This window comes from Gymnoscopelus microlampas, assembly GCF_963454915.1.
Source record: "Gymnoscopelus microlampas genome assembly, chromosome: 12".
NCBI lineage: Eukaryota > Metazoa > Chordata > Actinopteri > Myctophiformes > Myctophidae > Gymnoscopelus > Gymnoscopelus microlampas.
In genome coordinates this window covers 16,418,873-16,436,153 of record NC_139949.1, presented here as the reverse complement: position 1 = coordinate 16,436,153, position 17,281 = coordinate 16,418,873, and the positions used below count along the sequence as shown (strand labels likewise).

Below are 17,281 nucleotides of genomic sequence, written 5' to 3'. Positions count from 1 at the left end.
GTCTCCAGCTGGTTTTAAAGCAAAGAATTAATGGCTAAGATTTGATTCGAGGCAAATGCTTGGCTTTGTGGATTTAGTGAAAATTTCACTTTTTGCTATCCATATGAATAACGTGTAATTACAGTGCAAAGCTGCTGAATGCCACCATGTTTAGTTTTTGCTTTGTAAACTCAGAGACCCTGCAGTATAGTTTTCTCCTGATGTCAGAAAAAAACATCAGCATTTTCTTTTCTTCTTTTTCTGATGGCAAGTAATAAATTCAGCCTTAACCACGACCATTTCACACACACTGCTCGTAGCTACATACATATTCTGCTCAAGCTTTGATGATGGCTAAATGCTGAACTTTTTTTTTTTATCCTTGTTACTTTTCCCAACCCCACCCCCATGTAAAAAATAAAAAAAATAAAAAAAACAAAAACAAAATATCAGCAAAAGAAAAAGAAGGAATCCCTCCTGAAGAAGAACAATACGACAGCCTACCCGGCAGCCACTGCTACAGCCTTCGCGCCCAACATCGCCAGGGACCCTGGACTGGCCACCATCGCCAAGAGCGCCCCCCCGCCCCCGACCGAGCCCAAGGAGGAACCCAAGCCCAAGCCTCCAGAGGCCAAGAAGACCTTCAACAGCGTCAGCAAGATCGACAGGATCGCCAGAATAGCCTTCCCCCTGCTCTTTGGAACCTTCAACTTGGTCTACTGGGCAACTTACTTGAATAAAAAGCCCAAATTGCAGGGCGCCATGGGTGGCCATTAATCCACATTTGATCCCCTCTAACTTCTACTTGTATTTTTTTTTTCTCTCCTTCTTCCTCAGAAAAAAAAAGTGTTTATTTTCTGATAAAAAAAAAATGGTGTCCATACTGGTCTGATCTCCCAGTTGCTGCATCGCTTCTACGTTCACATAAATTCAAATATTTTGAAAAATAATAAAAAAAAAGAGAGCGAGAGAAAGTAAAAAAAAAAAAGAAAAAGGTGTGAGAGAAACATGGTGACTTTTGAACGTGTATTGATGGAAATGGGGAGAATGCTACGAAGAAAATACTGCTATAAATAAATATATACCCAAGAGAATGCTTTTCTTAAACTGCACATAGCCCAAAATTGTCAAGGGTCTTTTGTTTGTCCGTTTGCTTTCTTATCTTTTGTTTTGAGTTGATGTTGAACATTAAACCATTGACATTGTAAAAGACAATTGTGTATTTGCATGGGCAGGCCATCGGTTTGTTTTAATATATTTATTTCAATGACAGGTCAACACTGACAGGTGGCTTAGTTTGGCTTAGTTTATTTATTTTTTTGCTATTCCATTTTCTGTAGATGTTGCTGTTTTTTGAGGTTAATGATTTTTTATTTAAAAAAATGTTACTTATAGGGTTTCTGCAATAGCAATAAAACATATCTGTGGAAACATTATTTATTTAAAGATCCAAGAAAATATGAGACAAATCCATCTATCTTTGTGCTCAGCGTTAATGATACTAGCCATTTACTTTGAAAGTATTGTAAATATGATCAAGTTTTAGAGATGTCAATATTTTGTTCTAGCTTTGCTTACGTGTAACTAAAGGGTATGTTCATTCAAAATGTTTGCTTTTTTTCCCCACGGCCATGATACTTTCCATGAGAAGAGTGATGACTTGTCTACTTCACACCCAAGTGACTGTTTCTTGCAAAGTCTGAATTATACTTGGTTGCGTTGCCACTGTCCCGTGACGAAAATACCTGTTCTACAAGCTCACAACGCCCACGTATACCGTGATGTGTTGTGAGCTTGTAGATCGTCGCAACAAAGTATAAACCAGGCGATAGCGTTCCATTGATCATTTGCTTTCACGATCAACGTCTGAGGTAGAATGCAGTATTATTCAAATGCATATTTAACTGTCCACTCGTGAAAAAACAGGAACGATAACACTAACAACAAAAATGTCAAATTGGGATGGGCGGGTAGTGTGAAAGAATGTAAAACTCATCTTACATGTCGGAATGCATTTTATATTTAAAAATTAAAAATTTGTTCTTTACTTTTTTTTTTGTTCTTTGGCTTTTGTGGCAGACATGACACCAGAGTTACAATGGCCAAGCGTCTTGGGCTTAATAACATTTCCCAAAGAACATATAGCATCACCGCAACGAGTACGGCAACATCACAGGAGTATAGGTACCTATTGCGTGTAATAGAACAGTTCTGTGTAGATAGTGTCCTTTTCTAACCCCACCGTGTACCCCACCCATCCTGTTCACCACCATTCCCATCTCCCCCAGTGTTGAAAATATACCCTTTTCATGGCAGCCGTATTAACACAAATGGTTGCGTAATATTACTTTCCTCACATGTGTTACCAATGATACTGATTACCCACTTTTAGGCGGAAAAAAAGAAAAGAACATTTGAATAGCAGATCTCTGAGCTCACAACACGTGGCGATGTGATGCGTTGTGAGCTTGTAGATAGGCTATTTACGCTATTTTTTACAAATAGGGCTTAAGTGGTTGAGGCTCTGTTCCATTTACTTATTGTAGCAGAGCCGTTTCAGCGAGGCAACATGCACGATGGCTGCACCCTGACTCTGATCTGAATGCAACTCAAGCATAATGAGTATCATTGGTAAGATTGGACTATTGAACTATTTTTTGTGAATATGGCTGCTGGGAAAACAGTCTATTAAGACACAATGCTCAGAAAGTACCAGCTACACTGCCTTTTAGTATCACATGCCTGTTTGGAAATCTTTTGTTGCTGCTTGTTAGTGTGAGACACTGAGAGACATAGACAGGCCAGAGAGACAAAGTGGCACAATATTCTTATCTTAGTGGGAGCCGTGTTTTTGCACCGAGGATTTGTAGTTCTATACGATGGTATTGGAGATTATTTTTTTAATATTTTTGTAGCATGATGTCCAATTTGTCTGCTGATAAAAAACAAAACAAAACAACAGAAACAAACACGTGACATAAGTACTTGTTTTTACTTTGCTTACATGTTTTGTCGATTTCGTCTATAAACGTATGCATAAATGTGTACGTTTGCATCTTCTCAAAAGTGACATGCAGATTTAGAACGGTCTAGAATTACGTTAATGTAGCAATATGAATTAGCAAGGGCTTTTCTAAACACCTGAACCTGACACAATCTGCGGGGCAATCTCCATTGCAGCTTTACATTACCCCCACCACACACATGCACGCACGCACACAAACACGTGCATACACGCACACACACACACACACACACACACACACACACACACACACACACACACACACACACACACACACACACACACACACACACACACACACACACACACACACACACACACACACACACACACACACACACACACACACACACACACACCTATAGATTCATCTGTATGTTGAGATCTAGACATTGTTTGGATAGGATCCATCTCCAGCTCTGAAGCCATCAGCGATCGCTTCTTGTCAGGAAAAAAAAGGGAAAAAAAGAAAGGCTCAGAATTGTCATTGGAGAGCAGGATGGGACATTGTTAAAGGCATCCAGGGGCCTTTGGCCAGGCTTTTTTTAAATAAGTTTCACAGGACCCAGCAGACTGCTCTGTGTGTTTGTGCACTGGGGGTGAAGAGGTCATGCTATCCCCAGCGGGAGAAGGCCAGAGAGACAGAGAGAGAGACTGGCAGTTGTTACTATTGTTAGAAGTCCCATTACCCTTTCGAACAATACAGAATCTGTCCCCCTCGTGGCAAAAAAAATCACGCAAGCAGTCTCAGCAAGTCAACTGTGCGGTATGCAGCCAGAAAGTCAAGGAGTTCTAAAGTTCGGGGTTGAAGAGTTGTACAAATATAAATATATAGATATTTCAATTCTAAACTATTGTATGGATGTTTATTACCATGATGAAAAGAATATATATACATATGTAAAATACATAATGCATAACGTATTTGACTCTTTATTAATGAAGACATTACCTAAAACGATGATGATGATGAATATTGTTTGTATTTTCAACTTATTGTTATGCATTTTGCACATTTAGAAAGTACAGATATCATTACATTTACTTAGTCAGCTTTGTGCTATGCAAGGACAGCTTTGAACCATGTCATCTACCTTTTTATCTCCTTGAACATTTATGTTTCAGACATATTGTAAAAAAAAGAACAAAAAGAGAGAAAATAAAAAAGAAAGAAGAGCTTAGCTCCTTTATCAGCTGTGCATCCATTAACTATTTATTTTTGTTTGTTTTTTTGTTTTTTGTTTATTTTTATTTATGTATTTATTTACTTGTCTTCATTGTTATGCAGGGTAATCTAAAAGATAACAATGTGATATGATGACTTTAGTTCAGCTTCTCGGGGTCAATGTTACTTGATGGAGAAATGCTTTCACTGCTGGTTGCACTTGTTTTTTCCAGACACATGGCAATAACGAAAATGAAAATCTGGGGCAGACCTATAATAACTTATAACCTTTTTTTCCTCAATTATTTAATCTTGTGGAGGGGGGGAAACAGAATCAGATCAAAATAACTTTTAGATATATATATATATCAACACCATTATTTGTTTTTCTTTCTTTGTAAAACTTGAGGACAATTAACACAATGTGTCCAAAAGTATGGACAATCACAGAAAAGTATGTCAAAGTCAAGTATACTCATCTGTGATTGGCAACATAAATGACAGTATCCTCATGCTTTAAACCTCACCCCTGTGGTACTACAAGGTTTAAAAGAAACACTACTTTTATTATTATTATTATTATTATTTGCAGATAGGATTTGGCCCAGGTCAGGTCTGTGTACACACCATACATTATATGAATGTGAATTATGTGACACACTGCATTCCTGAGCTTCCAACTCTTACGTTCGCACTCATACACAGCAAATACAACATGTAAATAATTGGCATCCATGGGTGATCTTAAACCATCCCTGTGGTTTCATGAAACGTCCATTGCAGTTCTCAGCAGCACTTGCTCTACAACAGTGGCTCTCAATTTCTTTCTTTCTTTCTTTCTTATTAAACAAAACCATTTGAGTTTGAATTCCATGAACAGTTTTACTGTTTCATTTTTTTCTAAAGCACAAAGGTTGATAAGAGAGAGTGTGCGCACGCACACACACACACACACACACACACACACACACACACACACACACACACACACACACACACACACACACACACACACACACACACACACACACACAGAGAAATGTGTTGGTGGCATCACGATTGACTACAGACAAAGGGTTCTGTTGAATTAGATGAAAGGGCGAACCCTTTGTAAATGGTTCTGTTCCATTTTTATTTTTATTTTATGGTTACTGTACGGCCCTGTAGAATTCTATTCTCTGCATAAGTCTTTCAATAAAAAGAGGAGAAAAGAGAAAGTGTGGCCTCATGTCTGTCCTTGTGATATGCATTACCACACTGATATTCTTCAATATCTTTCTTCTAACCAAGAAGTGGTTTCTCTAACAATGCAAGGACCACAGCTCGGGTATTAGACCAACTTTAATAGATTGATTGATTGAATATTTTATAAGATGTAAACAGCACGGATGTAGTAACTCTTGGGCTAAAAGGATAACGCATAAAAGTCCTGGGGACTTGTTTCCATAGGCTCTATGCACAGCAGCCATATTGGAAAGACATTGGGCCTCTTCTTACTTCCTTCACAGGTGTTACCAATGATACTAATGAAGGCTCTGTTCCATTCTGGTCAGGGTGCTGATATCGTGCATGTTGGCTCACTAGAAACACTCCATTTTAGTTCCCAAATGGCCCCCTATGGTGGCTGTGTACACTCTCAGAGTTATGGGGGTCCTTGAAAATAAGACAACCACTATGCCACACTAAATGGAACAGAGCCTTAATTAGTATCATTGGTAACACCTGTGAAGGAAGTAAGGAAGGGGCCCAATTCATTCCCAATATGGCTGCTGTGCATAGAGCCTATTGTGGTCCTGTACAAAACCACTTAAATCCTCTATACTTACTAAACTTGACCTGAGTTGGCTGTGTACTTGGTCTGCTCTTTGTTCCCTTTACACCAAATCTCTAGCTTGTAGATTCGCTATTTTCGGCAAATGTTCTCCCTGGAATAAGGATGCTATAGGGTTCAATTAACGCTTTCTCATAAGCCTGCCTTCATTCCAGGCTATTTTTTTTCCTCTGAAGTGGTTTAATGTAATGGGTTCATTTAGAACACCATAAATGTCTATAAATCTCAACGTATAATCATGTAAAAGCTAAATGTTCCCAGCAGTCATAGTTTTACCCAGATGCACAGAAGACTGTGCTCTCCGGCTGATAAACTCAAACGATTGACTCTCATCAACGCACGACAAGAAGTGAATTAGTATAGCAGATGGTTCTAGTTGTTAGAACATGATGTGACGGATCATGCGGAGAATAAATCCGTTACGTTCTGTATGCTGAAATCCCTCCTCAAACATAGACAACCTGCTCTGCGGAACAATAATCATTGCTCCTTCGGCAACCAAGGACAAACACGAGTTATACTTCAAAGAGAATTGTAATTTGAGTCAAATGATGCTATCGTGTTTAGCAGGTCTCTCTGCTGAAGCACATGTTTCTTCCTTCCAATGTGGTCTTCCTCTATCAGTCAGTCGACCCCCCCCCTCCCATCTCTCTCTCTCCCCCTTCATGTTCACCCCCTTCTGCAACTCTTAGCAGGTGCGTGTAACACTTGAAAGAAGCTGACTTTTCTTCTTTCCGATGTGGTCTTCCTCTATCAGACTGTCTCTCTGACACACACACACACACACACACACACACACACACACACACACACACACACACACACACACACACACACACACACACACACACACACACACACACACACACACACACACACACACACACACACACACACACACACACACACCCTTCTGCAAGTCTATTGTCGCCTCTTTCATCCTATGCTGCTTCCCACAACTCATTGACTTCCCTGTCCTCTGCTTTTCTCTGATAGTCTCTCTATCACTCGCTCTCTCCCTATCTTATGTTATTACCCCAATGAATGTATGAATGTATTCCTTTTCTCCTGAAGTTAATTGGCTGAGACCCCGCGCACAGCCCCAGACAAAAGGGAAGTGAAGCAGACTCTGATGTACTTCTCTCAACCGATGTCGGTCTTCCGTCCATGATCACCCCCACCCTCTCTCTCATTCTCTCGCTTTCCCTCTGTTCTCCACCCATCTCTCCTCTGCCCACTCTCTCTCTCTCTCTCTCTCTCCTCCATCGGCGCAGCCACGAGTTTTCCAGGTGCAGGGGAACGTGCGCGTCTTCCTTAAACGCCATGCATTGCAAGCTGAGCTGAAGCTGGGAGCCTTATGTAATGCAGTGGCTTCTGCCTGGCAGACTGGAGAGAGAGAGGGAGAAATACGAGAGAGAGAGAGATAGAGAGAAAATGGGAGTCCAGGCAGTGTTGCCAGATTATGTGAGAGAAACAAGCAACCAGGTCTAGGAAAACCAGCCCAAAAGAAGCGCCTATGGGCCACATGAGCACTTTAACATATACCTCAGCTATTTGAAAATAGCAGATCTACAAGCTCACAACGCGTCGCGATGCGACGCGTTGTGAGCTTGTAGATCGGCTATTTTCAAATAAAATCTTGCAGGGAAATTATAATAAGCAGATCTGGCAACCCCGAGTCCAGGTTGTCCCACATCAGTACCCAGATCAGCTAAGAGGGGGGCTTGGTGGATCACCTGGGGTCTCTCTGCTAGACTTTAGAGGTCGGCCAAGGCTGAGAGTATAATTCAACTGTTTCTGTCTCATCCAGCCGCCTAGTTTCACACGCGAAAAACTCATATCTCCCGCGATTTCAATTAGATTGCTTTCCACTCGCTCAATTTTCTGCCTCTCTCATTCAGTCTCTCAATCCTTTCTCGTGCTATGCGTTCTCCCCCTTTCCTTCCTGACTCCCCAATTACCCTTTTGGAAGATTCTGTGGATTACTTTGCCAGGTATCGGGGACCTGTGATTTGTTTTCTCCTTCAACTGAAATGAATAAATGAATACGTAAACAGCGAGGAAGCAACGATTGGAGCACAAGATAATTACTCTACCTTGTGCGCCCTCTGCAAGTAACTGCTTCTGTTAGGATAGGTTCTGCAGCCAAAGGCAGCATTGTTTTTTCTCCCTCCCCTCTATACAGTACTTTCAATTCAAACAAGTTTGGAAAACAGTTTATTCAGAATGCCAACTTTCCAATAGGCACTAGGTGTTCCTATGGTCTCGTGGGTGTTTAATAACAATTCAAATCAGTCATTCTTTACTTTGCCCAAGGGGTCAACATGCCTTATTGGGTAGATCACTTGGAAGGGTGTCATTTACAATGGGGATGCAATCCATTGAGAGCTGTGGCTGAATGCAGAGGGGGACACAAGCTAAAAGGCCATGGTTCATAACAACAACAACATGTCACTATCTGTATGTAGTGCTGCACAAAGTAAATGGGAACTTTACAACAGCAACCAGCCAAATTGGAGTATTCAGCTATGTACCGTATACACTGTGTGTGTGTGTGTGTGTGTGTGTGTGTGTGTGTGTGTGTGTGTGTGTGTGTGTGTGTGTGTGTGTGTGTGTGTGTGTGTGTGTGTGTGTGTGTGTGTGTGTGTGTGTGTGTGTAGATAGATAGATAGCGTTTAGTTTTGCTCAGCAGGTGTCTGACACCCACCCAATCTACACAATACACACCATTTCAACAAAGGAATATGGGAGACAGGGATGACTTTGTCAAATACGGTACTTTTCTCCACATGATGCTGTAGCCCACACTGAACTCAACGGTGTCTTTGTTGTTACTGGGTGTATCTCTCACTATAGCTTCCCCTGGAGGGTCTCCATCGCATTGAGGGAGATTTAACAAGATATGAGAACAGCCGTGCGGACTGATGAAATCAGCTTCAAATGTGCAGATTTTTGTTTTGGAAAATAATGGAATAGAGGAGCAGTGCACAATATAAATCCCCTGAATAGTTCATATGATTTGTGCCGATAATGGTCTGCAGAACACTAGTGCATTATAGGTCTTGAGGCCATCACGATATCTTCAGCACACTGCCTCATAGAGAATAGAATGTCTCTGCTGTCCGGCAACAACCAGCTAACTACAAAATGTTCATTTTTCAGGAAATGACAAAACAAAACAAAAAGTGGAGTTAGGAGGTTTTGTTCATCATTGATAAGAACAGCTGAATGGAGCTCCAAGCTCACAATGACGTTGGAGGTCAAAAGGGGGCCTGGAACCAGCAAACTCCACCCCCCTTTGGTGAACTTAGCTGGTTTAGCAGAAAGTTTGATGTTCTAATGGAGTTAGCTGGTTTTGTCAGAAGCACTTTTTAATACTTTTAATTGGTTCAATATTTTTTTAATCAACACACAGATGTAAAGGGTGTTCAATGGCCCTGCTTTATGGAAAAAAAATGCAAAAGCGGAAAAATGTAGTTAGCTGGTTCCTGCCGGACAGCAGCGATTGTATGCTACATCTCCACCGTTGGGGAAAATGATCAGTTGTGGCCATAGAGTTAGTGAACAGTGGTGGATTGTCAAGAGCGTAAAAGTGACGCGAAGTCGCAGCCATGGCCCTTTACTAATAAGAGCCACCCATGGTCTTAAATGTGGTGTCCTCCGGAGTAAAAAGTATTTAAGCATTTAGCAGATGCTTAAGTGCATGAACCCTAGGGTAAAGCAATAAGCCTGCAATAAGGCTGTGGTTTACCATGAATTTTAGAACAGCTAGAGGCATAGTGAGGCATGATGCGTGTCGGAGTGCCTCCCTCTTACTGCTATTAGTTACTCAAATCAGGTAACATTTGTGGAAAAAAAGGACACTGTTTTAAGCCTACAAAGATCAATTGTTCTAACAGTGTGTACCAATGGAGTGAACCTCTGACTCATTCTGTCTATTCTCTCCTTTCAAACCTCTTCCTTTTTCAATCAGGCTCAGTCAGACCCCCCACCCCCTCTCCAACCTGTTTCTCTCACTCTGTCTGCCTCTCTTTCAGTCTGTTTTTGATTGTGAAGTTGTCAGAGTCTTAACTGCTGAGTCATTGATCGCCGAGTTAAAGCATCCCCGAAACATTTTCATTGCAGCTTGCTGCCGTTTCACTGCGTTTCTACGGAGACATGGGGTATAGTGATCCGGCGGGGCCGGCGATCGAAGCGCGAGGTGAGTCGGATATACCGTGCGAGAGGAAAGGGAAAGGTGGACTTTGTGAGAGCAGGGCGAAAGGGAGCACAAGGTGTTGAGGGAGGATGGCGGTGGGAACGAGCGGAAAGGGGAGACAACAGAAGGGGGGAACATAGCAGGGTGAGCGGGGCGGAGATGGTGAGATGAAAGGTGCACGCATACGCGCACACGCGCACACACACACACACACTTTTATGCCCAGATTGGAGATCCCTCATTTTATGCCCTATATGGGCATAAAATCTACACACCATGCACTGCAGTCCCTCGGGTCCTCTGCGATACACAGAGCAGAGTTTGTTGTTTTCAAAACAGCCACATATAGTGTATCTACAAGCTCACAACGCCTTGTACATCAATTTTTGCCCCCCCCCCCCCCATCTCTGCTTTTCTTTTCTTTTCCAAGCCTGGCAGGAGGCGAGTATAGTCGAGGCAGGAGAAGCAGGAGTGAAGACAGGAAGGGAGGAGTTGAGAGACTGGAGAAGACAACAGGGGGAGGAGTGGTTGGGGAGAAAAAAGGCAAGGGAGGGAATTGAAAACAAGTGTGGTGCAGAATGGGAAGGAGCAAGATGGATGGTGTGTGGGGGAGGGAAGAGAAGAGGGGAAGGCGGAGAGAGTCCAGACCATGGACAGGGTGATGAGGGATGAGCGAGCGGATGGGGTGAACGGCAACAGGAGGAGAAGACGCGGGGGGAACAGGACGAGCGTGGATGACATTGGGGAGAGCAACAGCCACAGGGATTCAAATGGAGGCCACCTGTTATTTGTCGAGCAAACGTTTGCAGACTTTTCCCAGGTGTGATTATCTTCGGGGCGCTTGGGCCTCGTGCCTCGTGTGATATTGCTTAAAGAGGCACTTCTAGAGCAGGGGTCTTCAAAGTTGTTCAGCTCAAGGACCCCGTAGCTGAGAGAGAGTTGAAGCAGGGACCCCCACTACATATTGTGCAAAACTGTGTTGCAGATTAAACTATTTTATAGATTTCATAGATTCATAGACTTGTTTGACAGAACTAATCATTGTGTAGCGTTGTTGGATTCATGTTAATGTTTGACACAGACATAACCACAAACAAACCCGGTACACCCATATATAGGCATGTCACTATGACACAGACATAACCATAAACAAACCCCATATGCCCATATAAGCCATGTCACTATGACTCAGCCATAACCATAAACAAATCTGATACACCCATATATAGGCAAGTCACTATGACTCAGAAATAACCATAAACAAACCCCATATGCCCATATAGGCATAACCCTATGACTCAGACATAATCATAAGCAAATCCGATAAGCCCATATAGGCCTGTCACTATGACTCAGACATAACCATAAACAAACATGATATGCCCATATATAGGCATATATGGATATCCAGTTGTCCAGAACCGCCGATCCAACCAATTATGCCCATATACGTATGAGTATGCCAATATACAGGGTGTGGCCATATATACGAATGACTTCGGGGATCTCCACACATGGGCATAAAAGGGACAAGGACTGACAGATACATAGATCTCCATATATGGGCAATTTGGGCATAACAGGGTCACATAAAAGGACATACGGATACAGAGGGCGGGCCACTGTATCTGTGGTATTGAGAGTGCCAAGGAAATGGGAGAAAGGTTTGGCAAGACATTAATAAACTATTATTAGGCAGACAGAATAATCAAAACAGTAATGAGCTACAGCTAAATATTAATGGTACACTGGTGAAGGATTACATACCCTTGTATACCCCATGTAACTTTTAATCATTTTTTTCCTGAACTCGGTTTCTGAGATTACACAACTTTTTAAACCCTCCAAGTTTCTATCCAGCCCTATTAATAGCGAACAACCTGTTCTTAAGCTAGAAGAAATCTCAGAAGTGGCAAAAATCTTTGGAATACTAAACTGCTTCAACTTTGTCTGGAGACAAACGGAATAAAGAGCAGACACCTTCAAAGACACAAAGGGCTCTGAGCTGCAAAGACTTGAATTGGTCTGTCTGTCTGTCTGTCTGTCTGTCTGTCTGTCTGTCTGTCTGTCTGTCTGTCTGTCTGTCTGTTAAAGTGTGACCTACTGCTGACGGTGGCGACACATTGATCTGAGCTGCTGTGTTGTGTTCCCAGCTCAAAGTCCTCATCTTCCAAAATAAGTAACCCGTGTAATCAACATCTGTCTCAGTGAAATTATTCTGGGATGGGTAGCAGGCTCTACTAATGCCGAAAGTCACTAAAAGCTCTGAATACTGGACGGTTGTTGACAATTGAAAGCTAGGTCAAAATGTGTGTGCTGTGTTCTACTACTGCCACAATAAGGGAAACTTTGCAGATTTTTTTTCTAACCTAAATACAATTCTTCTGATGTGAGGATATCATTAATATAATTCCCTACATCTTCACTATAGCTGCAAAATGTTAAACGATGACATCAAAACGCGTTGTTTTCCATCATCGGGCTTACATTACATATGCCTGATGAAGCCAGCTGGTAAATCAAACTCCTAAACTAAAGCCTAAGTCAGTTGGGAGAAGAACAACAAACATTTGTTCTGCCTTCAGCCTGCTGTGCCATTCTTTGCTCTTCTTTCAATTAAAAAAAATGCCCTTCACTTCCGATACAACTTACGCATGTATAGCCGACTGTAGCTCTTACTTTCTAATTCTGTACAACACGTCCAATTACACTGTCGTTGCTTCTCATTGTCCTCACCTAAACCACGTGCTACAGTTCCTCTAAGCCGCTGATTGGGCAAGACACCTAGATTTCATACAGAAATGCATAAGCTGACACCTGACAAGATGGACGGCGTGGAGAAGAACTGGGATTTCACGACGCCAGCTGCCGTGCAAGGTTACTCAGCACGACGAGTAACCGGGTTCCCGTGTCTAAAAGTAAAACTGCCGCAGTGGCCCACTCTCTGGGCAGTGTACCGCAAAGTTTGATTTAGTCATATTTTAATAATCTGAAAGGCTTTAGTTTTAGATTCTCCACTTGGTTGCGTGCTGAAAATAGCTGATCTAAGTCGCAGCGCGACGCATTGTGAGCTTGTAGATCTGCTATTTTCAGAGCGCAACCAAACATAAAATGACTTGTCTTTTAGTTCTGCTGGATCTTTTCTCCACTAGTCCCTACCTAACATTTCTAGTTTATAGTCACATTTTTATTTGTTGACGAAATTGTGAATATATTTAGTCTTAGTTTTAGTCATAATAGCTTAGTTTTCATTTAGTTTTCGTCACTGAAAAAAAGTAGCCGACGAACATTTTTCGTCACAGTTTTAATCGATGAAACACTGGCCTAATCCCCCTCCCCCTATTTCTTTCTTTGACATTTTCATTTCCACACGGCTGTCCCTGCGAATATCCTGGTGAAGTGGCGATGATGACCGTGTCACTTGGCTGTCAGGATTCCCGAGGCAGGAAATGACAGAGTGCGAGCGGAAGTTGTCAGGGGACTCCTGTCTCCTTGAGGCACAGGCGGGCAGCCATTGTCTATGTCGGCGGCTAAGACAAATCTCAGCGGAGGCGTTAGTAGTATTGTGAGGCAGGCTCTCACAGTATTACGTCACTGTCAGGCGCAAACCTATGACCAAAACAGTTACTTTTCAGGAAATGGGAAAAAATGTTCAAGTGTTCCATTGGATCCAGTGTAGTTATGATTTAGTCACACGCTCTTGTTAATACGTTTCATTGGTTCAATATTTATATCCATAGACAGACTTAACCACTTTCACGTATGAAGTGAATAGATTTTTTTGGGCAGATCTACAAGCTCACGACGCGTCGTGACACAACGCGTTGTGAGCTTGCAGATCAGCTATTTTCGCTACTTTGGAGTGACACAGTAGTATGATGAAGTAGGGCATTCATTTACAAGAAATATAAAAGGTTTAAATATGGAGATACAAGGTTTCTGCCCAACAGCAGCGATTAGAGAAATAAAGGCATCCGTAATACATCCTTCTCTCTCTCTTCTTATCATCCGTTCTCCTCCGCCTTCTCCCCTCACATCTCTGGTATTAACACATGTATTTTGGACTCCTTAATTAGACGAGAACCACAATTTCTTTCCTCTCCAGATACAACTACACATTGTGTGTGCGGGGGTCATGTTATATAACGACTGTTACATAAGATAATTAAAAAAGTTCCATTTCTTCCATCATCAAGTTCCATTTTTTTCTCTTTCCACCACTGATACTACCGCACACGCACACGCACACACACACACACACACACACACACACACACACACACACACACACACACACACACACGAGACAAATGACCCCATGCAGGTTTCTGGCATCACACGGACATATTTATTTATGGACATTGTTGAAGGGGTGGGGGTTAATTTGGCTTAAATCACCGAAAGCTCCCTGTTCCATTAAATTGCAAGTTGAGTGCTTTCATGTGGAAGAAACTAGTTTTCTGCCTGCTTACAGAAACACCATTTCCAGCCCGTCAGTTAATTAGACTCTCAGACACATTACATCATACAGACATATGGCACTCTCGTTTTCCATTTGCCGTCTCTGGACCACTGCCACGACACGATTAGGTTGAGGCTTGTGATATAACGGTTCATTTGAAATTAATAGCTCCGTACATGCTATGATAGCTGTAGGATGTAAAATGTTCCACACGCTGGCACAGCTCATGGTGTTCTGAACACACAGAGTCAATGAACTCTGTAGTTGTCATATAATTTGTGTGTTTTACTGACGTGTACAAGTTCCTTTTTACGGCCAAGTGAAATAATGCACTTTTCTTATTCTTTCTAAATAAAGACTAACACGGGTAACACGTTCAGAGGAAAACTATTCCTCCCAATAGGCTCTATATGCACAGCAGACATATTGGAAAGAAATTGGGCCTCTTCCTTATTTCCTTCATAGGTACAGTATTAGCAATTATTCTATATGAAGGCTCTTATTCTATATGAAGGCTCTGTTCCATTCGGATCAAACAGATTCAGGGTGCTAATATTGTGCATGATGGCTCACTGGACTCTACACCAGTGGGTCTGAAATGGTTCCTTAAGGGGGTTCCAAATGGCCCCTTACGGGTATGTTTCAAGCAGTGTGTGTGACCACAAGTGGAGGAGGACCATGTATACGTCACAGGAGAAGGAAAAAAAAACGTGTACACGAGATGCGGAAGTCTTCCGCGAGGAGATGTTAAGAGTGGTCGAGCGTACACTTCATGTACACTTGCTCCATGCACACTCGGAGAGCCCACTCGACTCCTCCAAAAAGCAAATGACCTATTGGGACCAAACTATTTCCGGGTCAAGCTGGAGTGACCGAGTGGGAGTGAGTGAGTGGTCGAGATTTGGGGTATTGGAATTCAGCTTGAGAGTTTTTACGGGTCCATTTGTACACTTTCAGAGGTATGGGGGTCCTTGAAATTAAAAAGTTTGAGAACCACTATGCTACACTAAATGAAATAGAGCCTTCATTAGTAGCATTGGTAACAACTAGTAAGTAAAAAAAGAGGCCCAATTTATTTCAAAAATGGCTGCTGTGCATAGAGCCTGTTTCCGCTCTCTGCTGAATAAGTGCCCCAACCAGTCTGTATAGGAGTCACTAGTGCAACAGCCTCAGGGGGCTGCTCTGATGACTCACGTGCACAGTGCATGGAGGGGAGCTGTTAGGGGTTAAGTATCTTGCTCGACTCATAGATTGGGCGAGCCAGGGGTCGACCCTCCGATTCTTGGACGGCCAAAAGCATAAACTGAGTTTGACTGCATGCAGAACAATTGCGGTTCAAAAAGCAATGACTGTGGTTTCAGCTTTTTGTAAACAGAATGCTGATTGTCGGCTGGTGTGAAACAATTTGGCCTTGTTTTCTATCTGGGAATCAGGCTCCTTGGAGAGCATCAGCATTAGGCTATGTGTGCAGACTGGTGTTTTGTAGTAACCTGATTAGGCATGGCCGCCGGCTAGATAACCTCCTAAAATGCTGGCGATACGCTTGTGGGACTAACTCATATAATATGCCTTCAGTTACTAGCAGCACAGTCACATTCAGTTTTGTCAGGAAGTGTAACCTTCGAGGAGCAAAAATAATTGCTTTTGTTACAGTTGTCTTATGAAAAACAGAAAGAGAAAGCTGAAACTGGAAAGTTAAATGGAAAAGAGAAGCTAGCATTGCAGACGGCTAGGATGGGTTTAGTTAGAGATGGTTGGCTCTCTGTGGATGTTTTTTGCAAGGGTAATAACGTTAATCTTCGCCATCGGGATCCCTTGATGTTGTTAGTGAGTAATTTGAGTCTCTTGCCTCAGTTCAAAGAGAAGGATCTGGGTGTTATTTCCTCTCTTTTAGGAAAGATTGCACAGACCGGATTGGTTGGACAGTTGGACTCTGAACAAACTTTGTTGTTGCAGTGCATGTTGTCAGGAAAAGCACAGGCCTATACGTTAAGTGACGACAACATCACCACTAAATCAGTCAACGCTGCTGTAATTAAAGCGTATATGAGTTAGTCACAGAAGTGTATTGCCAGCATTTTAGGGTGTAAGAAAAGCAGTTAGATACGGAGTTTGCAAGGGAGCTGACTAATCATTAATCGGCCTCTGATGAGGAGTTTGAGAGGTTGTAAAATGTGGTAATCTTAGCTTTACTGGGTTACAGCTTTCCACTGAGGCTGATTGAAAACGTTGTGAAAAATTGCCCATGCGGTAATTCGTCAGTCGCTGTTTCTGATGCTGTTTCTGTGTTTTTCCCCGTGATGTTTCCTTGTTTTGACTTGTCCTTTGTTGTGTCTCAAATGACTTTGCCCTGTTTTGGCAAGGAGCACACTTGTTAGCGAATATTTCTCTCCTGCGGTGCAGTCCTGTTGTGGGCTAGGAGGACACCTCTATTCCCTGAATTCAGGTCTCACATACTTTGCTTGGATCTTGATGAGATGATGAGAGGCTTCTAATTAATTGAATTTGGTTGGCTTGCCTACAACTCGTCTTTTTGCTTTGGTAGTGGTCTGTGGTGCTTGGATTTTCTATTTGTATTATCTGTACGAGGCTGGATTAATGGCTAGAAAGTCCTGCCATTC

At 42.3% G+C, this 17,281-nt stretch overlaps 1 protein-coding gene across 2 annotated transcripts in view; it reads left to right on the top strand.

Annotated features, from left to right (window-relative positions):
• Window positions 1-844, top strand: part of gabra1 (gamma-aminobutyric acid type A receptor subunit alpha1) — a 31,664-nt gene extending 30,820 nt beyond the window's left edge. Inside the window, exon 7 of one of the 2 annotated variants that reach the window (XM_084073210.1) lies at window positions 439-844. In XM_084073210.1, the coding sequence (XP_083929336.1) occupies window positions 439-756 (318 nt within the window). In that variant the 3' untranslated portion in view covers window positions 757-844. Of the gene's footprint in view, window positions 1-435 lie in introns of both variants that reach the window. The other variant, XM_084073209.1, reaches the window with a different exon arrangement.
• The last annotated feature ends 16,437 nt before the right edge of the window (window positions 845-17,281 follow it).